This window comes from Lissotriton vulgaris, chromosome 9, assembly GCF_964263255.1.
Source record: "Lissotriton vulgaris chromosome 9, aLisVul1.2, whole genome shotgun sequence".
NCBI lineage: Eukaryota > Metazoa > Chordata > Amphibia > Caudata > Salamandridae > Lissotriton > Lissotriton vulgaris.
In genome coordinates, this window is record NC_141697.1 from 545,270,010 (window position 1) to 545,290,063 (window position 20,054).

Below are 20,054 nucleotides of genomic sequence, written 5' to 3' on the forward strand. Positions count from 1 at the left end.
ATTCTGTGCAGGGTGAAGGCTGCACATAGTAGGGTCTTTGTCAACTAATGGGGCTTGGGTGCCTGGAGAGAATGGGCTCTCTGTGAAGAACTGTTCACAGGGATTAGGTTGTTTGTAGAGAAGATTTGGAAACCTACTGTGGCTTGGGTTTCTGGAAGAAGTGGGCTCTCCATGAAGACTTCTGTACTGGGTGAATGATGTGTGCAGTAGATACTTTACCATATAATGTGGAATGGGTTTCTGGAGGGAGTGGGCTCTTCATTAAGGGCCAGATGTATGTAGCCAAATACCGGTCGGTAACGGCCGATTTCGGCCGTTACCGACCGGTATTTGGCTTTTGAGATGTAGGTGGGTCCGAATTTACAGAATCGGTATATTTACTGAATCGGTAAATTTACCACTTCGGTATTTTACCAAATCGGTAAATATACTGATTCTGTAAATCCAAATGTAGGTGGCACAATTTGTAGTGCCACAGGCCCTTACGATTTCTTATTTTACCACACCATCCTATTGGGTGGTAAAATACCGAATTCCAGTGTACATGCACATCTGTGCATGTACACCTATGCCATGTGACACACAGACATGCCCTTAGGGCATGTATGTGTGCCACATGGCACACAAGCCTGCATTTGGGGTGCTACAGGGTGTCAAAGTGACACCCCGTTCCCCCTGCCAGGATTCGGTATTTACCGATTCTGTAAATACGAATCTGTATTTCACATTGATTCCTATGGGCTTCAAGGCCCATAGGAATCAATGGGAAATACGGATTCGGTATTTACAGAATCGGTAAATACCGACTCTTACAGAATCGGTAATTTTTTTCCTACGTCTGCCTCCTTCCAATTTACCGACTCTTAAATACCGATTCGGTATGAGTTGGTATTTAAGAGTCGGTAAATCGGAATTACCTACATCTGGCCAAAGTGTGGGCTGTGCATTGTAGGGGAGTGGCCACCCATAGCTCATTAAATGTGCATGAGAGGTTGACTACCTGCCAAGGGTTTCATGCAAGGTGAAGGGTGTGCCTAGTAGAGACTTGGGCATCTAATTGGGCTTGAGTGTCTGGTGGGAGTGGGCTCTCCATGAAGACTTCCGTACAAGACGAAGGGTGTGCGGTTTAGGAGCTTGGCTACCTAGGCCTCATTGATTGTGCATAAGATGTCACCTATCCACAAAGGGTCCCAAGACCACCTCTCCTTCAGGAAGAAGCTGAAGACCTGGCTGTTCGAGCAGTAGCGGCACCCCCCCCCACCCCCAGCGCCTTGAGACCCTACGGGTATGTAGTGCGCTCTATAAATGTCTTTGATTGATTGATAATGTGCGTAGTAGAGACTTCACCAGCTAATGGGGCTTGGGTGCCTGGAGGAAGTGGACTCTCCATGGAGACTTTCATACTAGGTGAAGGGCGTGTCTAGTAAGGACTTAGCCACCTGATATGACCTTGGTGTCTGGGTAGAGTGGGCTCTCCATGAAGACTTACATACAAGGTGAAGGCAGTGCATTGTAGGGACTTGGCCACCCATATCGCTTTGATTGTGCATGAGAGGTCGGCTACATGCACAGGGTCTTATACAGGGTGAAAGGTGTGTGTAGTAAAGACATGGCCATCTAATGGGGGGCTTGGGTGCCTGGTGGGTGTGGGATTTCGTGAAGATTTCTATACAAGGCAAAGGGTGCAGGGCCGGACTGGCCACCGGGCAGTTTGGAATGCTGCTGAGCTGGGGGTATATTTTGTTGATGGGGACCTGCGTGTACTAAACGAAATTCAGGTCTCCATGAACGAAATCAGCCCCCACTACAGTAAAATCAGCCAGCAGCTCGGCAGCATTCCAAACTGCCCGGTAGTCAGTCCGGCCCTGAAAGGGTGTGTGTAGTAGAGGCTTAGGCACCTAATGTGACTTGGGTGTCTGGTGGGTCAGGCTTACCATGAAGACTTCTGTACAAGGCATAGAATGTGCATGGTAGGGGTTTCACCATCTAATGGGTCTTGCGTTTTTTAAACTTTTTTCCTGGGGCCTCGCTGGCACCACTGGGAGTACCCAGGACTGTCGTGCTGATTTTTCTTTTAAAATGTAAGCCCTGGGGGATTTCCTCTAGAACCCTTCATAATTCTAAGAGTTTCAGGTTACATCATACATGCCCGCTTATATTCGAATTTATTTTTAGCTGAATGATATGGGGACCGAGTCCTTGTGTCCTATAGAGACGGTTGTAACATCTCTATTTGTGTTGTGGCCAGCAAATCAAATCATCGGTCCCATGGGACCAAGAGCAAGACCCGTCCCATGGAACAATGACTGGAAAACAGTCCTCCGAAAGAATCAGATCACTATTTCTTGAATTTACGGCACCACAGGAGTCCAGCGGGACCAACTATCAATATATCACAAACTTTTGAACCTTAATTTCTCAAAAACTGCTGAATAGATTCACACCAAATCTCAAAAAGCACACCTTCTGAGTAAAGGTTCAGCTTTCTGCAAGATTTGGGGTAATTCTATTCAGCTGTTTTTATCTAAAAATAGTCTAAAATTCCGATTAGTAATTGCATGGAAAAAACACGTTATGTGACCCACTAGATATATCATCTCAAAACATTTTTAAAAGAAGCTGAGGTGAATGAATCCCAGTAACCATTGTGTATTTATGGTTAGGTCTGAGTTTCCATAGGAAAAGCAGTTTTGATTTTGCTAATAACTTTAGTGCTATTCCACAAATGTTCACAAAACTTTCCAACAATAATTCATCCACCTCAGCTCCTTCCTAGAACCTTTCAGGTGATCCATCAATCAGAAGCCAAGGAAAAATGTGGGGTCCCAAAACATGATTTTCTACACAATATTCCATAGGAATTTTGGGGAGCGATACACAAAAAAAACTGCTGAATAGAATTACACCAAAAATGGCAGAAAGCTATGGCCCAGATTTACAAAGAATTTACATGGGGGATTTGTTACTTTTTTAACACAGACCCAATGTAAAGTCTAGGTTGGTATTTACAAATCAGTACAAGTCACGATTTGGGTTAGTTTGTAACCAAAAATAACGTAAGGCAGCATTTCCTATTTATGAGCAATTAAGCGTCATAATAAAGTGCTGTCTAAACGGTAGGTCCCACTGAGGTGTGAGGGGTAATCCCTTTGTACAATGAAATCAAAACATAGAGCAATTTAATTGGCCACAAGGGCTTTTTTCAAGACAGCCATGATGCCAAGTAATCTGATTGGCCGGGTGCAACTTCAACATTGATGTTGAGGTTGTCATGTTAGGACTCTGAATTTATCTGAATTTAATGCAAAAATAAATAAAAATAGGATAAAATGGGGCAAAGTAGGGGCACTCTAACTCTCTGGCCCTTGAGGGGGGTGAGTATCCCAGAAGGAATCCCTGGGTCTAAAACAAAAAAAAAGAATTGTGTCTTGGGTCCTGTAGTACTCTTATGGGACCCACTGAGGCCTCTCAGTTTCTAGAAATTTTTTTAACGTAAAGTAACATTTTATTACAACACGGAACACCAACCCCCTCTACCATGCAAAAGGCAGTGCGCATCGTGAGGTTGGTTGCAGGTACTTCCAACCGCCTCATAGACACCCAACCCCTTCTCTAGCACAGCTCTTGGTTGTGAGTGGCATAGGTTAGTCACAGAGCCAACAGCCTGTATGCAGCCAACCCACCCCAGACACTCAATCCCATGCTTTTTAAAAATGCTATTTTAGTCCGCAAGACTCTGGCAGGTGCCGGCGAAGCCCACTGCGCCACCCAGGGACTCGCATGAGAGCAGATGAGCCTCTCTGACTCCCACGAGAGTCACGTGGGATTTTGGATCCCCCAACAATTTTTTTCATTTGGACAATGAGGGAATCCCTTTTCGACTAAACTCACAAGGTCCAAAAGGTCAGAGTATCCCTACCCTGTCACCTTATATCATATTATTTCAGGTTTCAGGACACAGGAATCAAGAGTTTGTGTCCTGAAATGGCAGTTGCAAAATGTTTTTAATTTTACGGCCAACCAATCAGAGCGTGAGCTCCCGCAGGACTCACAGGATTGGGACAGCCCACGGGAAAAGAGGCCATCTTGCCCAAACAGATTTCTCTATTATTTGAAATTGTGTGAATAGGCAACTCTTGCAAGAGTTTGCCAAACCCAATCATCAAGATACACAAATATTTTCAACCTTAATTTCTCGAAAAATACTTATCAGATTTTCTCTGTCATAAAAACATGCTTTCTGAATTAAGTTCAAGCCTTGTGCCAATTATGGTATAATTTTGTTCAGCCTTGTGAGCTGAAACGCTGTTCAAAAATACTTATGAAAATTGCATGGCAAAATTGCATTTTGGGTTTCTCTTTTTCTTGGCCCTTGCTTGACAGCTCACCTCAAAACGTTCAAGCTGAGGTGGGTGAACTTTTTGGGGGAAGTTTTGTGATGACTCAAGCTTCACCAACGTTATTAGCAAACCAAAAACCATCTTCCTGCGGTAACTAGGTCCTAACTATAGTGGCCACCGCGACTTTGCAATATGTAGTGATTCTAAAGTTACTGTGCTCTTTATATACCAAATGTAGCTTTGACAATGTAAAATCTACATACTACAAGGAAATTAACAGCCGTGGTGGATATGAAAGCACTGAGGTTCTACGGGGCATAATTATCAATGTAGCTATTATTTTGTTGAATATACAAGATGGGGTAAAGAGAAAATGTTGACAATAAAAATACAAATGGGTGCTGGGTATTTACCAACGTAAAACATACAGCTCCCAAAAAAACAAGCATTAGCAAAGACAATAGATCCTTCTCATGTTTAGTCCTGACTAAAATATTTACAAAACCTATTGCTGGTATGAAAAGACAAAACAAAAATAATAGTGCATCTATGAGATAAAGCAGAATGATATACTAAAATCCAATCATATTAGGTGAGATAATATTTATTCCTCTGCGTGGAGCCAATACCCATGCTATATATATTTTTAAGAATTGGTAACAGTTGGTTACCATACAGCTGTGCTATCAAGTCAGACCTAAAAAGGATCTTGACAATCCCTTCAAAGAAACCAATATATTTATTTCCATTGCATTCCACTGGAATTAGAGTTCTGTGCTCCCAGCCCCAAAAGTAACAAAATAACTTTTTTTTGTAATGTGGCAAGATTTTGAAGGTGCATCTGCCTTAACACGCTCACTGGAAGAAATGTTAGCTATGCACGTCTACCTTGGTTTCACTACAACCACCTTGGGTATTGGACAATTTTGATGTCCCTTTCACGTGTGTTCCTGTGCGCTGGGGCTGCCCTAGTGGCAAACAATATTATTTTGAATCCAAAAAAATCTTGGTAGGAAGACTTGACAGGCGGTCAAATGTGTATGGATTCTGTCAAATGTGTAGTGTTGTATGTATTTTTGTGTATTGTATGTGCTGTATATTTTTCATGGGTGGTGAGCAGTGAGTTGTGTTATGTTTATTGTGTGTGATGCATGGTGTTGTGCATTATGTATGTTGTGGATGGTATGTGGTGGGTTGTGTTGAATGTGTTGTCGGTTTTGTGTATGTGTTGTAATTTGTACTGTATGTGTATTTTGTTTATTGTGATATTTGTGCACCTTGTGTGTGTAGTGCATAGTGTGTGAGGTCTGGGTTATGTTCTATGTATACTATTGCATTGTATGTGTGTTTTGAGTGGGCTGTGTATTGTCTGTCGTGCTGTGGATTGTTTATGTCATATTTTATTTGTGCTTCGTCGTATTCTGTTCTATCAATGCATTTCTATAGCGAACTTTTACCACTTGTCTGGTTCTCTAGTACTTTCATAGTTTGAGCAGGCGTTCTAGTTCTGGTATACATACTGGCCCGAATAAAGGTGGTCTGGTGTCATGGTGAAGATCGATCTGTCCAATTTATAGTTTAGTAAAGCGAATGATCTCCTTTACATTCGCCAAGGGTGACAAGACTGAACACGGTAGACAATGTAGTAAGCCCTGATCTTTCCATTCTTTGTGCACTGTTCATTCCTAATTGGTGCACACCATGCTTTAGCAAAAATAAGTTATTGTTAGCTCACCTTGTGGAACAAACAGGTTAGCAATGATCATCAGCCCTGCTAGGGTGAGAGAAACTGTCTCTGTGCAACGACGGCCAACCATGCTCATGGTTGCAGCCCCCACAAGTTTTGCAGGGATGTCGATGGCACCAAAGCACGCCTGGACCAGGAAGATGCTGTAGCCGAACTTCTGCAGGTCCATTGCCAGACCGTAGTAGGCAAAGCTCATGGAGAACCTGTTGGAGGAAGAAGTAGATTACTGATTTATAGTTTCTGTTAATTCATCACATTGAAACTTTCTGCTAGGCCCTGCCAACATGGAACTGTGTAATAGACAGTAAAATGGACTTGTCCAATATCATGATGCATGAGTTAACTGGAGTGAGACTTGACTGCTGAGCCAAACCCTATGCTGTATATGCTGTGCGGGACGATTTCTCATCTAAATGTAATCCTGCTTGACTATACCAGGTAATGTACCCAACAATCCTGTCTCATATTAAAAGAAGGGAGGCCCAAGACATGTGGGCACCCAGTAATTTAAGCAGCAGGTGCAACAATCAGACAATGATGGATTAATCTCATGAACCCTCAAATAGCTATAAGAAAGAAATTATTTTCTTTAGTACTGAATTTGTCTGCAATTTCTCCTTAAGGGCAACTTTATATATCCACTACATAAGAAGTGCCTACCCTGCCTTTAGTGTTTTGACACATAAATTCTGACCTTTACTTATAATCTTGGTATCTTCTCCTAACACAAACTTTGCAAACTGTTTAGATCTGCACTGAGTTTCCTTTTTATATATCAGTCTTACAATCTTATGAATGTTCCTAACAACTAGAAGATCTGAGCAGCGTAAAACATTACCTAACTGTAAATAAAGAATGTTGGTAATTGTAGGTACACAACATCTCAGGGGTACCCTTAAACCCTTTATCTTTATTTTATAAATGTTTCTCATTGAATAATTCATTACATTCCAGTTAATGTTGATTTTGCTATGCTCCTTACCACCAAATTAATTATGACACTTACATTAATGAATGTAGTGGTCAGTGCTGTCGAGGTCAGTTATAGAGCTACGGCAATGTAATAGAGTTGATGTGGTCAAAGGATAAGACTGTCATTCCTACAATGTGCAGATGGTTTAATGCCTCCAGATTAAAGGATGGGACCTTAATGGTATATGAAAATACCCTGCTCAAAAACTGTTACACCACCATCCACGGTTAACTGGTATCCACTTTATCACCCATCTGAAAGATTGAGTATCTCAATATTTGATGGTGGGGGACTTCTGCATTCAAATAAGCATTGGTAACTTGAAAAAGAAACAATAATTTTCATCAAACTGGTTCACCCCCAAGAGACAGGGGCATGTTTATCCAACTGGCAGTAGCTTCCACCTTATTATTAAGTAGCCTAAAGATCAAGTCACAGATAACTTGTTTCTTTGTAGTCATCTTAATACCCACATATCATCTTGGACCAGTCAGACAGAAACTCAAACTGCATAAGTAAATCTTTGGAGGTGAGCAACAACTGGGCCATAAGAGGTTCAGGGCACGTTTTGTAATCAAGGGTGGAGGAGTTGGGTAGTTGTTCATGAGGAGTCACTCTAGTGATGGGCACTTCACTGGTTGGTTGAGTGGTCGGAAACTCTGATGGTGTTGCAGTAACAAAAGGTTGCAGCACTGAGCGGTGTGGCAGGAAATGGGCATGGTAGTTGGAAGGAGGGGATGAAGCTCGTTGTTATGGATTAGAGGAGCTGTTAAGCAGTGATTAGTTCTGTATTTTAGAGACTTCAGAATATCTTTTCAAAGGACAGCTGATTTCTTTTATTGGTTTGGATCATGATAGTTCTAGTACTGTAAATGCTAACTTGTAAGTTTTCCGAGATCCCTAGGTATAGCAGTATTGCATCTGACCAGTTTAGACAGTTTACTTCCAGAAGGTTTAGAGTGGAATGCATCTAGCCATTATTCCAGGGTAGTTAGAAGAAAATGAGGATAGTCTTGGCCTATTTTACTTTCATACTTGTGTAGCCATCAGCTATTAGAGTTTCTCTGTTGGCTCTCATTGCATTGTTTTTGTCTTTTCCTTGAGTTTTTATTCTGAGGATACAAGCTTTCAGAACATGAGCCCTGCAGTCAGGGTTATGATCTTGTATGATCTCATTGAGCATTCTTGATCATTTCCACGGTTAGCTCAACGTCATGGTTCGAAGGATGAAGGGCTGGCTCGGTGGACGGAGAACATCTGGTGGTGATCGCGATCACACTCTTCTGATTGAAATTGGAGATTTAGGGTCCGGTTTGTGGACAGGAAAGGGAGACTCTCTTACTCTTGAGATGGGGTCCCTTTATTCTTGTGGTTGATACATGTGGCCAGGAGTTGTTCTATTTTAGCCTACTCTCTCTTAAAATTGTTCTCACTCTGTGGTACAGGGGAAAATAGCTTTCCCAATTTTTCTCTCAAGCTATCGCTGACAACTGTTTTGTTATTTACAGCCCCTACAAACAGCAGAAGTGCAATATGAAGCACCAGACAACAAGCAAGTATTGGTATTGTTTCCTGCTTAAACAGCAATCTAATCGAATACAAAATACAATTTCAGATCAATACCCAATGCTTTGACTTTAAAATGCACTCAATCAATCAATCAATCAAAGCATTTATATAGCGCACTACTCACCCGGAGGGTCTCAAGGCGCTAAGGGAGGGGGGGTCCGCTACTGCTCGAACAGCCAGGTCTTGAGCTGCTTCCTGAAGGCAAGGTGGTCCTGGGTCAGGCGGAGGTGGGTCGGGAGGGAGTTCCAAGTCTTGGCGGCCAGGTAGGAGAAGGACCTTCCTCCTGTGGTGGCTCTTCGGATGCGGGGGACGGAGGCGAGGGCGTGGCCGGTCGATCGGATCTGGCGTGTGGGAGCGTAGAAGTTCAGGCGGCTGTTGAGGTATTCTGGGCCTTGGTTGTGTAGGGCTTTGTGTGCGTGGGTGAGGAGACGGAAGGTGGTTCTCTTGTTGACCGGGAGCCAGTGCAGATCTCTTAGGTGTCCGGAGATGTGGCTGCGACGGGGGATGTCTAGGATGAGTCGTGCTGAGGCGTTCTGAATCCGCTGGAGTCTCTTCTGGAGTTTGGCGGTGGTTCCGGCGTAGAGGGAGTTGCCGTAGTCCAGACGGCTGGTGACGAGGGCCTGGGTGACCGTCTTCCTGGTCTCAGTGGGGATCCACCGGAAGATCTTACGTAGCATGCGCAGGATGTTGAAGCACGACGAGGAGACGGCGTTGACTTGTCTGGTCATGGAGAGGGAGGAGTCCAGGATGAAACCCAGGTTGTGTGCTTGGTCTGTTGGTTTGGGTGCGCTGCCCAGGGCGGGGGGCCACCAGGAGTCGTCCCAGGCGGAGGGTGAAGATCCCAGGATGAGGACTTCTGTCTTGTCCGAGTTCAGTTTCAGGCGGCTGTTCATCATCCACTTGGCTACGTCTGTCATCCCTTCGTGTAGGTTGGCTCTGGCGGTGGCGGGGTCGTTGGTGAGGGAGAGGATCAGCTGGGTGTCGTCGGTGTAGGAGATGATGTTGAGGTTGTGTTGGCGTGCGATGGCTGCGAGGGGGCTCATGTAGACGTTGAAGAGGGTTGGGCTGAGCGAGGAGCCTTGAGGAACGCCGCAGATGACTTCGGTGGCTTCTGATCTGAACGGGGGGAGGCGGACTCTCTGTGTCCTTCCGGCGAGGAACGAGATGACCAATTCCAGTACCTTCTCCTGGATTCCGACGTTGCTGAGGCGCTGCACTAGGGTACGGTGGCAGACAGTGTCGAAGGCCGCGGAGAGGTCTAGGAGGATGAGGGCCGCTGTTTCTCCGTTGTCGAGCAGGGCTGGGATGTCATCAGTGGCTGCGATCAGGGCGGTCTCGGTGCTGTGGTTGGCCCGGAAGCCACACTGCGAGAGGTTGAGGGATCCGTTTGTCTCGAGGAAGGCGGTCAGCTGCTTGTTGACGGTTTTCTCGATGACTTTTGCAGGAAACGGGAGCAGCAAGATGGGGCGGTAGTTCTTGAGGTCGGTGGGGTCAGCTGATGGCTTCTTTAGTAGCGCGCTGAGTTCGGCGTGCTTCCAGCTCTCCGGGAAGGTAGCGGTGTCGAAGGAGGTGTTGATGATGTCCCGTAGGTGGGGTGCGATGACAGCGTCGGCCTTGTTGAAGACGTGGTGAGGGCAGGGGTCGGTCAGAGATCCGGAGTGGATGGAGTTCATCGTGCGGATGGTGTCTTCGGTGCTTATCGGGGTCCAGGCACGGAAGGTGGTGGTGGGGGGCTGTGGTTCATTCGTGGCGTGCGTCGGTTGAGTGCTGAAGCTGTTGTGTATGTCTGTGATCTTGTTGTGGAAGTAGGAGGCGAGGGAGTTGCAGAGGTCTTGTGAAGGGGTGATGTTGTTTCCGGGGTTGGAGTTGGAGAGCTCTTTAACGATGTTGAAGAGTTCCTTGCTGTTGTGTGCGTTGTTGTCCAGTCGTTCCTTGAATGCAGTTTTCTTGGTGGCGTGGATCAGTTAATGGTGTTTTCGGGTGGTGAGCTTGAGGGCAGTCATGTTGTTCGGTGTTGGGTCTCTGCGCCAGGCTTTCTCGAGGGCTCAGCAGTTCTTCTTGGAGCTTTTGAGTTTGTCGGTGAACCATGGGGCTTTCTTGCTGCCGGGTCTGCTAGGCGGGGTCTTCAGAGGGGCGAGGTCGTCTGCGCAGTTGCTGATCCAATTTGCGAGGTTGGTGGCCGCCTGGCTTGGGTTCGTTGCGCTGGTGGGAGGGTTCATGCTCAGGGAAGTCGCAAGCTGGTCGCCTGTGATCTTGTTCCAGCTTCTGCATGCAACCTGTTGCTGGTGGTGGTGGATCGTGGTCCTTCTAAAGCTGAAGTGGACGCAGCTGTGGTCCGTCCAGTGGAGTCCAGTGGCGTGGCTGAAGGTGATGTCCTTGCTGGATGAGAACACTGGGTCGAGTGTGTGTCTGGCGTAGTGGGTGGGGTGGTCACCAGCTGCTTGAGACCAAGGTTGGCGAGGTTGTCCAGTAGGGTGGTGGTGTTGCGGTTGTTGTCGTTCTCCAGGTGGAAGTTGAGGTCCCAGAGGAGGATGTAGTCAGCGGAGAGGAGGGCGTGCGGGCTGATGAAGTCGGCGATGTCTACGCTGAATTGTGTGCATGGTCCCGGGGGTCTGTAGATGAGGGTGCCTCTGAGGGTGGTCTTGGGGTTGATGTGGATCTGGAAGTGCAGGTGTTCGGCGGGTGTGAGGGTGTCGTCGGTGTTGGTCGTGATGCGGATGGTGTTCCTGTGGATGATGGCGATGCCTCCTCCTGTCTGGTTGACGCGGTCCCTCCGGATGATCTTGTAGCCGTCCGGGATGGCGATGGCGATGTCGGGCGCTGAGGAGGCGTTCATCCAGGTTTCCGTGAGGAAGGCGACGTCTGGGGCTGTGGTGTCGAGCAGGTTCCAGAGCTCGATGGCGTGTCTGTGGATGGAGTGGGTGTTGAGCAGGATGCATTTGAGGTGGTTGCTGCTGGTGCTCGGCTTGGTCGGTGCCGGTGTAGTGCAGGTCCGGATGCAGGAGAACTTGCAGGAGTGGCAGCAGAAGGGTCCGGTGGTGCGTCTCGGGGTGGCTCGATAGCAGGCCGGGATTCGACCGGTGTTGAGTGCGTAGAGTTCCGTGGCGTCATAGGTCCGGCGGGTGGGCTGGTGTCTGCGGGAGCCAGGGGTCCTGGCACTGGGATCGGTCCAGGCGCGGACGGGCGCAGACGGGCTTACCTTTGGCGCACCTTTGGCGCTCAATCGGTGCTCCCGCTGCGCGCGTCCGTTGCGCGGGCGCTCAGGGGACGTCATAAGTAAGGAGCCAGGAGGGCGGGTCAGCTGGGTGGCGGGAGCGGGCGGCCAATGGGCAGGAGGGAGGCGGAGTCGGCGGAGGTCTGTGGCGGGAAGGGGGACTGAGGGCGGCTCAGCGGCGGCTGGGTCATCCGGTGGCAGGGAGCGGCACCCAAGGAAGGGGGAGGGCAGCAGAAGGGGGGAAAAACAGGAGGCAGCAGAGGAAAAAATAGGCTAACACAAGCAAAAGGCTAACACAAGGGGGAAACAAAACAAAAGCGGCAGCGAAGGTAACAATGAGGCAGCAGAGGAAAAAATAGGCTAACACGAGCAAAAGGCCAACACAAGGGGGAAACAAAACAAAAGCGGCACCGAAGGTAACAATGAGGCAGCAGAGTGGGGAAGTAACAGGAGGCAGCAGCGAGGCAGCAGAGCAGCTTAGCAGGGCAGCTCAGGCAGTCAGCAGGCAGGAGCAGCGGAACCTGCTGGAAGCTGCAGGTTTTCTGCTTTAAATCTGTAGAGAGTATACTACCAAATGTGAACAGAAAAGAGACCCAAAGGAAGAGAGTGTGCAGCTACTGCTGTATTTCTATGGCATGACCAAGTGACGTGCTCCAGGGCCTAGTAGCATAGCAAGCATGCTGTAGGCCATTTTTATTTATTTCTTTTTTGCAATTTTATATAGCGCAAACATTACCCGATATTGTCAGAGCGCTTTACAAAATAACCGGTTGCGTTAAATAAAGACTTTGGATTACATGAGTTACATAAAAGATATAAACAGGAAAAATTGCAAATGTACAAGTTGTAAAGTCAAGGAAGAGATACAAACAGATAAACTCTACAAGCACATAGGACTGGTAGTAAGTACAAAGGTCTACTACATATACTAGTGATTTGAGTTATATATACAAGTGCAGTGAAAGAAGGGAAAAATTGCCAATGTACAAGTTGTAAAGTCACTCAAGGAAGAGTTATAAACAGATAAACTCTAAAATCACATGAGGAATGGTAGTAATTTCAAAGGTCAACTATATATACTAGTGGTTAGAGATACAAATAAATACAAATTGCAAATTCCCTCAGGATTACATTTTAACAGCGATTAGGCTTGGACAATTATATATTACATATTTACAGAATACGAGCAAGAAAAATAGCCCATCCGCTCCCTGGATCGGTTGTAAATACAGCCATAATTGGAGTGCAGTAAACCTCTTAGACTTCTGGACCTGGGGTCACATGACCAAATGTAGGAACTGGGATAACTTCATTGCGATTCTTACCAAATTACAATTTGGAAATTGCAATTTTTCATGTTAGAAAACTTAAACGTCTTCAGTAAAAATTCCTAATGAGTCGCAAATTGACCTACTTCATAAATGTAAATGAGATAGCAAATTAATAATGCTAACTTTTTTTTAAAATGCAGCCCATTTTCCTTAAAGGAAAATGGGATGAATTTAAAAAGAAAAAAATTAAACTTTGAAGCTTCATTTTTTAAGAGTAGTCAGTAGTCTGTGGAACCACTGCCTGCTCTTAAAAATATATTGTTATACATTCTCAACTGGCTGCTAGGTGTCACTGTTGAGATCTACAGTGTGCCTCACCACAACTGGTAGTCATTGCTGAATTTGTAACAGAGTGTTAAATTGGTAGGTCAGAAAATGGTACCCCTTAGATGAGCCTAGCCACTTGTTCTTCATAGGCCCTAATCAGAGCAACACTCAAAGGCCGTCACATGAAGTACACCTCTTATGGAAACCTAGAGTAACACAACTAAACTCAGCAAATATGATTCAGAAAAGTGTAAACCGAACAAGAAATATTAATTCGTAAAAGAATTTCTGAGATCACAGTTCACCTACCAGAGCATGGCCAGGAGGCAGGAGATCCTGCGCACGGCTGGCGTGCGTATGAGGTCCACCAATGAATGCGACGATCTCATTGCCATTATCTCAGTATGCATGTGAGCTTTCACCATCTTGGCAGGAGAGAAAAGGAAAAGTTATCCTTCAGGTTATGTGCATATCCATTATGCGGGCACAGATCACTTTTATTGGACCGGGAATGTTCCCGTCATTTTTGCGGACATGAGCTTCTGCTCTAAGTGAGCTTGTATGAGATTATCTAAAAATATTTGCATTTTTATTATGGTCTCAGTAAATATAAGCATCATGTCTACACTGAAAACCCCTGAGCAAGTTACTAAGACTCAGAGAGTGGCCCTGTGGTCTGAAGAACCTCTCAAGTTGTGTCTTCCTCAGTGGCGTAAGAGTCCATGTGTCATGGGCTATATTGCAAGGAAGGAAATGGACACCCTGGCCACTCTTTAAACTGGGAACTAAAGCAAGAATCAGGGTTTCATTAGACACTCAGGCCTCTGGGGCCTGGGGCCACTGCACCTGCTGCACCAATGAAAGCTACATCCCTGGACTTCCTTTGGGAGGGTGACTACTGTCTGCATACTGGGCTTTAAGTAACAGTGGTGGTCGCATGAATTTCTAGTTGCAGGACAGCCATTCTTTACCTTGTCACTGCATGGCTGCATGGCCTATGGTTCTTTCTGTGTAAATTGTCTCTTCTGTCCTTTACATATGAGTCATTGGCTATATCTCCGTGAGTGCAAACGCAGCATGACTAGTATGTATACATGTGTCAGTGTGTTGCAGTAGTGTGCTACAAGTGAGTGTATCATTTTGTTCTATGTACACAGCTGAATCCATCTTTAGTTCTCTGGGTGGCCCTGGGCACAAGATGGAAGTGGTGGAGTCTGTCAGACTAGAATAATGTACTGATTGCATCCTTGAAGCTTCTTAAAAGCACTAGACTTTGGTCAGTACCTAATTTTTTTAAAACAATAAGTGTAATGTCTCTCGTCAGAAGGCCACTGCAACTTGCACCACACATTGCTCCTGCAATGCTGCCAATTATAGTAATAACAGAACTACTAACCATCCCACTCCTACAAGTGTGACATTTCAGACTATTTCAGGCCCCCAAAGCTATAATAATGGCTTGGGCGTCAGGTAATAGTAATTTTTAATGTATATTGAAATAATAATAACTGTTGTTGTGGTCATCTCCAAATTAGCCAGATAGTGCTACCTTGTGGTAGACTTTCACAAGTACTGGTGTTGACAATTAAGTGCTGATGACGAGCACCAGAAACCACCGGCTCAAATTAAGCACTGACTGGTGCAGGAATAAGGAGACAGTGGTCTCTTTAGCAAAGCAGCTGCACCCTGCTAGTGAGTCAGGGCCTTTCCTTTCAGACAGGAGCAGTGCAATTAAGCTAGCTGGGACGTGTTAATACTGGAGACAGATGTGTCCTTTGTAGTGCAGATCTGACCCTTTGTCCCCTGAAGAGGTGCTACCCACAATACTGAAATGGATGTATGTGTGAAGGCTGCTCTCTTCTTTGTTGCAGTGTTTTGGGTGATGCTTGGTGACAGCCTCTTAGCACCACCCGTATTTCATCTGACGAAGAAACAAAGTTTCTAGAGACTGAAGCCAATACAACAAATACTGCAATAGCCTAGAATTAGTTATAGTGCAGGGGTCTGAATTCAACACACTCTGGGCATATTCACAAGCCCCGATTTCCACAAGAATGTCACTTTATTTTGATGTTCCTTTGGCGATACGGGCTTCCCCTTATTTACAAGGCAGTGTTAAGCCATTTAACGTGGCACCCTTTCTCGCTATACTTAGTGTGAAAGGGTAGGGCAATGGGTGTTGTGGTGGGCGTTCTGCCTCAAAACCCATCAGATTTTAGCTCTGCCTCAAATTTACATGGGTGGCGTAAATATGAGGCAGTGCCAAAATTAAGACCAAAAAAACCTGGTCTTAACATGGCGCAAAAAGGTGAAATGATTTATTTCTCCTTGATTTTACTGTTTCTGTGTGTGCTGCATAGTGCAGCACGCATAGAAATGGCAAAATGCCATGCATGATTGTTTATGTGCAGGAAGGTGTCCCTTCCTGCACATAAACAATCATTTTATAAATGACTAGTTGTAACTTCTGTGTGTGCTGCAGTGAGGGGACAAATATATACCCCTCACTGTTCCAGGAGTTCTTATTAACAGTCTACGCCACATTCGCAGGGGAGATGGAGAAACAACTATGACCCTGGGATGGCTGGCCGACTGCCAGTTTCCCAGGGAGTAAGGGGACATCACCCCAGGAATCTGTAACTTGATGCTGAAGAAGCATTTAGAAAAGGGAAACCACTGATGTGGAGAGAGTTAGATTGGAGGTAGCCCTGGAAAAGAGTCTGCACAGAAGGGAACCCAGAAGAAACGGTTTACCTGATGGGACTGTCTGGATGCTGTGTGAAAGTGTATTCGAGGTGTCCCGATGGGAGGAAACTGCTCCTGGCAAGGGGGCAGAATTGCACTCAGTGAGGCTGTGGGCCACTCACTATGTGTCCCCAGCAGAGCAGTGCCACTTCTTGTGTACCATGTGTGGCTGTGCCACTCATCGCGTGCCAAGCAAGGCTCTGCCTCTTATTGTATGTAAAGAGTGGCTGAATCACTTATTGTGTGTCAAGTAAGGCTTTCTACTAGAGGGGAGGTGAGCCACTGAAATCTCGAGCCAGGTTTGAGCCTGAAGCCTTGCCCTCAGCTCAGGCTTCTATTGGAACCTCGAGCTCATACCTAGCCAGGCTTTTAAGTGTCCTCCTGCTTCTCTCTACCCAGAATGTGGCAAACTTCAGAACTAAGGAACCAGGTTTGAGTCTCTGTGACAGCTCAACATCTTGTGATTCTGGTCAAGTCACTTGATTTCCCCGTTCCTATGAAAAATAAATGTGACCTTCTGTAACATAACTAGTGCTAACCTAAAGCTTCTAATACCTTTCGGTCAAGTTTGCGCTATATAAAACTGCAGAAAAAAGCACAAAGGGGTCAAAAGAAAAGAGAGACTCCCATTCAGCGATGGATTTGTGCTAAGTGAAACCACAAACATGAATAAATTGCAGGTTCCCACAAAAATTGTGTGATCTTAGGCACATGGTTAATTTCACCAAAACTCCCTTTTCTTCATTAGCGCATTATAGCACTTTCAAATATGAGAGTTCAGAATACCAGCTGTACAAATCCTTTTTGTATTTGATTTACCAGAATATATTATAGCTGTATGTTGGAAGGTGGATTTTTATTGTGTGTTGTGTCTTACTTATTTCATGTATTGGTGTTTTTAAATGCTTCACGCACCAGTCTCCTAAGTTAAGCATGCCTGCTTGATGCCACCGTCCAAGGGTTGCGCAAGGGAATAATTTTATTGAGACCTAGTCTGGACCTTATATTTTGTTGGTGGCCTTGTAGCTAATGGTAGGTGCGTACTTGCCCCTACTAATAATCCACCTTCCAACATTTGGTGTTCAGAGGTGTTCAAAGGTGGGGTACGTACTTGTGTTTAAATTACACCATACAGTTAAGTAAGGTAGGCTCTTTAAAACATCCACTAAATTGACATAGAACAAAAGTTTTGTTTTTTGAATTTTTCAAATTTGGACTAAAACTGATTTGTAATCCATCTTTTTGATTTTTCTAGATTTGTTCTATTTCTGATTTGTAAAGTTTGTGTGACCCAAAACTAGGGAGTTCATGGAGCTACATCTGGCTAAACTGAACCCACTCTCAGTTGCTGAGCTTACTGTTCAGTGAAGGTCTAGGGGGCTGCATCATAGCAACCAGATCAGGAAGGCAGAGTTGATTAGGTCCCTTAAAGCCTGGCAACAGGCAGCTCCAGAGAGGCGGGGGGAGATAACCCCTCCAACCACCTCCAGCAGGTGGATGATGTCACCTCATCCATTTCTTCTAGCACCAGGTTCGTTTTTCCAGCTAACGGGGGGAGGATAAAGCTGTGTACAGTTTCACCTGGGAGGTTCACTTAAGTCAACTGATGAAAAAAAAAACAAGCACAGGCTCTCTGTGGTGCGGGTTATACTTACCTTAGGGCATGAGTTACAGTTACTTGAGATACTTATAACAGGTGAATGTGTGTGGGTTTTAGAGTTTAAAACTTACGCCAAACTATAACATTACTTTAACATTTGTTTTTTTCAGTGAAACACACACACAGACATACACATACATAAATATATCTATTTATTCATATTTATTGTAGGCATATATAGGGTGATTTATTTTAGAAAAGCTGTGTTTAATAAGTTATTATTAGATGTTCCTTTTGAGTCAGATATAAAAGTATCACGTTTTTCAAAACGCCGCAGTACTTCAAGTAGTTACTAGTTGTTGCTCTTGAAACAGAACAGTGCTAACTGCTTCAAGGCTTAACAGAGCTGTAATACATCAAGTCATTACTAGGTGTTCCTTTAGCCCCCAGGTGCAATTGCTTGAAACAGTATTCATAAACCACTGGCGTTGTGGCTTTAGCCTTGTAATTTGCATATACTCTGTTGCTACTCTAATGATTTGTGCTTGTTTTTCATAGGACAAACAAACATGTCAAAGCAGGTTTATGATGCTTAGTCAAGCAACACTGCTAATTTTAATAAATGTCTTAACTACTATGCGTTTATAGAGGCACCCTAATACAAATAGGTACTATAATACATTGGTATTTTTAAGTGTCTTTTTATTTGTTCTTAATAATCTGCTTTTTGCGTGTCACTAATCATGTGTACATGTATATTCCATTGTGTTTTAGTGAGACTGCATTGTCCTTGTTTCCTGCACTGTCTTTTTCTGTTACACATCAATGTTTGTGGAGTCAATCAATGAATAATCAATTAAATAATAGCTATTTTAAATATATGCATTTTAGCTGCTAGATGTTCTTCTTAAGTAAGATGCAATGGCCTGAAGTTTTTCCCAAAGCTGTAGTACTTCTAGTTTTACTAGTCATCCTCTAAAGCCAGATGCAATTGCTTGACATGCCATTCAAAAAGATTAGAGGCTATGACTCATCCTAGAAATGTGCACATACACTATGGCTACTTTAATGATTTGTACTTTTTCCTGTTGTCTAAATAAATATATCATAGCTGGTTTATGGTGAGGAGTTAACATTGCAAAGTTCAATAAGTGTCTTGATTTTATGAATATAGCTGATTACACCCTACCATACAAGTGTCTAAAACATTCCCTCTTGGCAGATCTGTTTTTTAACGTGAATGTGTACATGTTCAAGGTTAAAATGCAGTCAAAAATTCAATTCAATTCAAAAGACCTTTATTCGAATTTCATAAAATTCATAAAAGTACATACAATAAAAACAATCTCATCTCTAAGCTAATCTATTTACAGTAATCATGATACTTGAAATGTGTTACAGTTCTCATAGATCTAATTATTAGGGGGTTTCCATCATTTTGCGTACACAAGTTATCAGTCTCAAGAAAGTGCTAGTGCGGAAGGTTAATTCATCTGTTTCCAAGGAAATGCAGTCACTAAAAGTGAAGGTATCCAATGGCTGAAGAAGTTGTGATTGAGTATAGTTTGAGTGATATCTGAATAGACAAATAGCAAGAGAGAGTTGCTTGAAAGCTTCTATAACTGTATGTACGTTTGTTATGATATCTTTGGAAAACATGAGCCCGTAAAAAAACTGAAGCTTTTCTTTAAGCCAGACCTCAAAACTGACAACTTGTAGAATCTGTCTTCAGATCATGACTGCAGGATCTATTCAGTCACTAAATTAGGTAGACTCCTGCCATCTAGTTGTATTCTTTCCTACCAGCAACAATTCTGTTTTACTGGAATTAGGTTGCAGAAAGTTACAGCTCATCCATGATGTCACAGCAGTAAGGCAGGGTGTGAAAGTACCAATGGATATAGGTGCATTTTGATCCAGGCTGGGGATCAGTTGAGTATCACCCAGCAAAGCGGCAAAAAGATGTGATGAGTGCTAAGAGTGGTCGGATGTATATGTTGAACAAACTAGGTGATAATGATGACTGTGCACAAAACGTTCTGCATGTCCATTTAGAGGGAGTTAGCATCACTGTATACGGCAGATTCTCTTTGAAGGAGCTACTCTAGCTTAATACAGTATTATATATGTCATGACTGCCAAAGGTGATCAATCATGATGTTATGATCAACAGTATCAAAAGCTCAGGAAAGCTCCATGAAAATCAATGCAGCACTATTGCCCTTGTCAACTATTAGACACATTTCATCCAGTGTAAGAGCCATAGAG

General features: G+C 44.5%; 1 protein-coding gene across 2 annotated transcripts in view; it reads right to left on the minus strand.

The window, feature by feature from the left end:
- Nucleotides 1-20,054, minus strand: part of LOC147691749 (solute carrier family 22 member 20-like) — a 262,080-nt gene that overhangs the window by 20,094 nt on the left and 221,932 nt on the right. For both annotated transcript variants that reach the window (XM_086938033.1, XM_086938032.1), the window contains exons 7-8: nucleotides 13,751-13,866; nucleotides 6,076-6,290 (exon numbers count right to left, since the gene is read on the minus strand). In XM_086938033.1, the coding sequence (XP_086794159.1) occupies nucleotides 6,076-6,290; nucleotides 13,751-13,866 (331 nt within the window). The remainder of the gene's footprint in view (nucleotides 1-6,075; nucleotides 6,291-13,750; nucleotides 13,867-20,054) is intronic.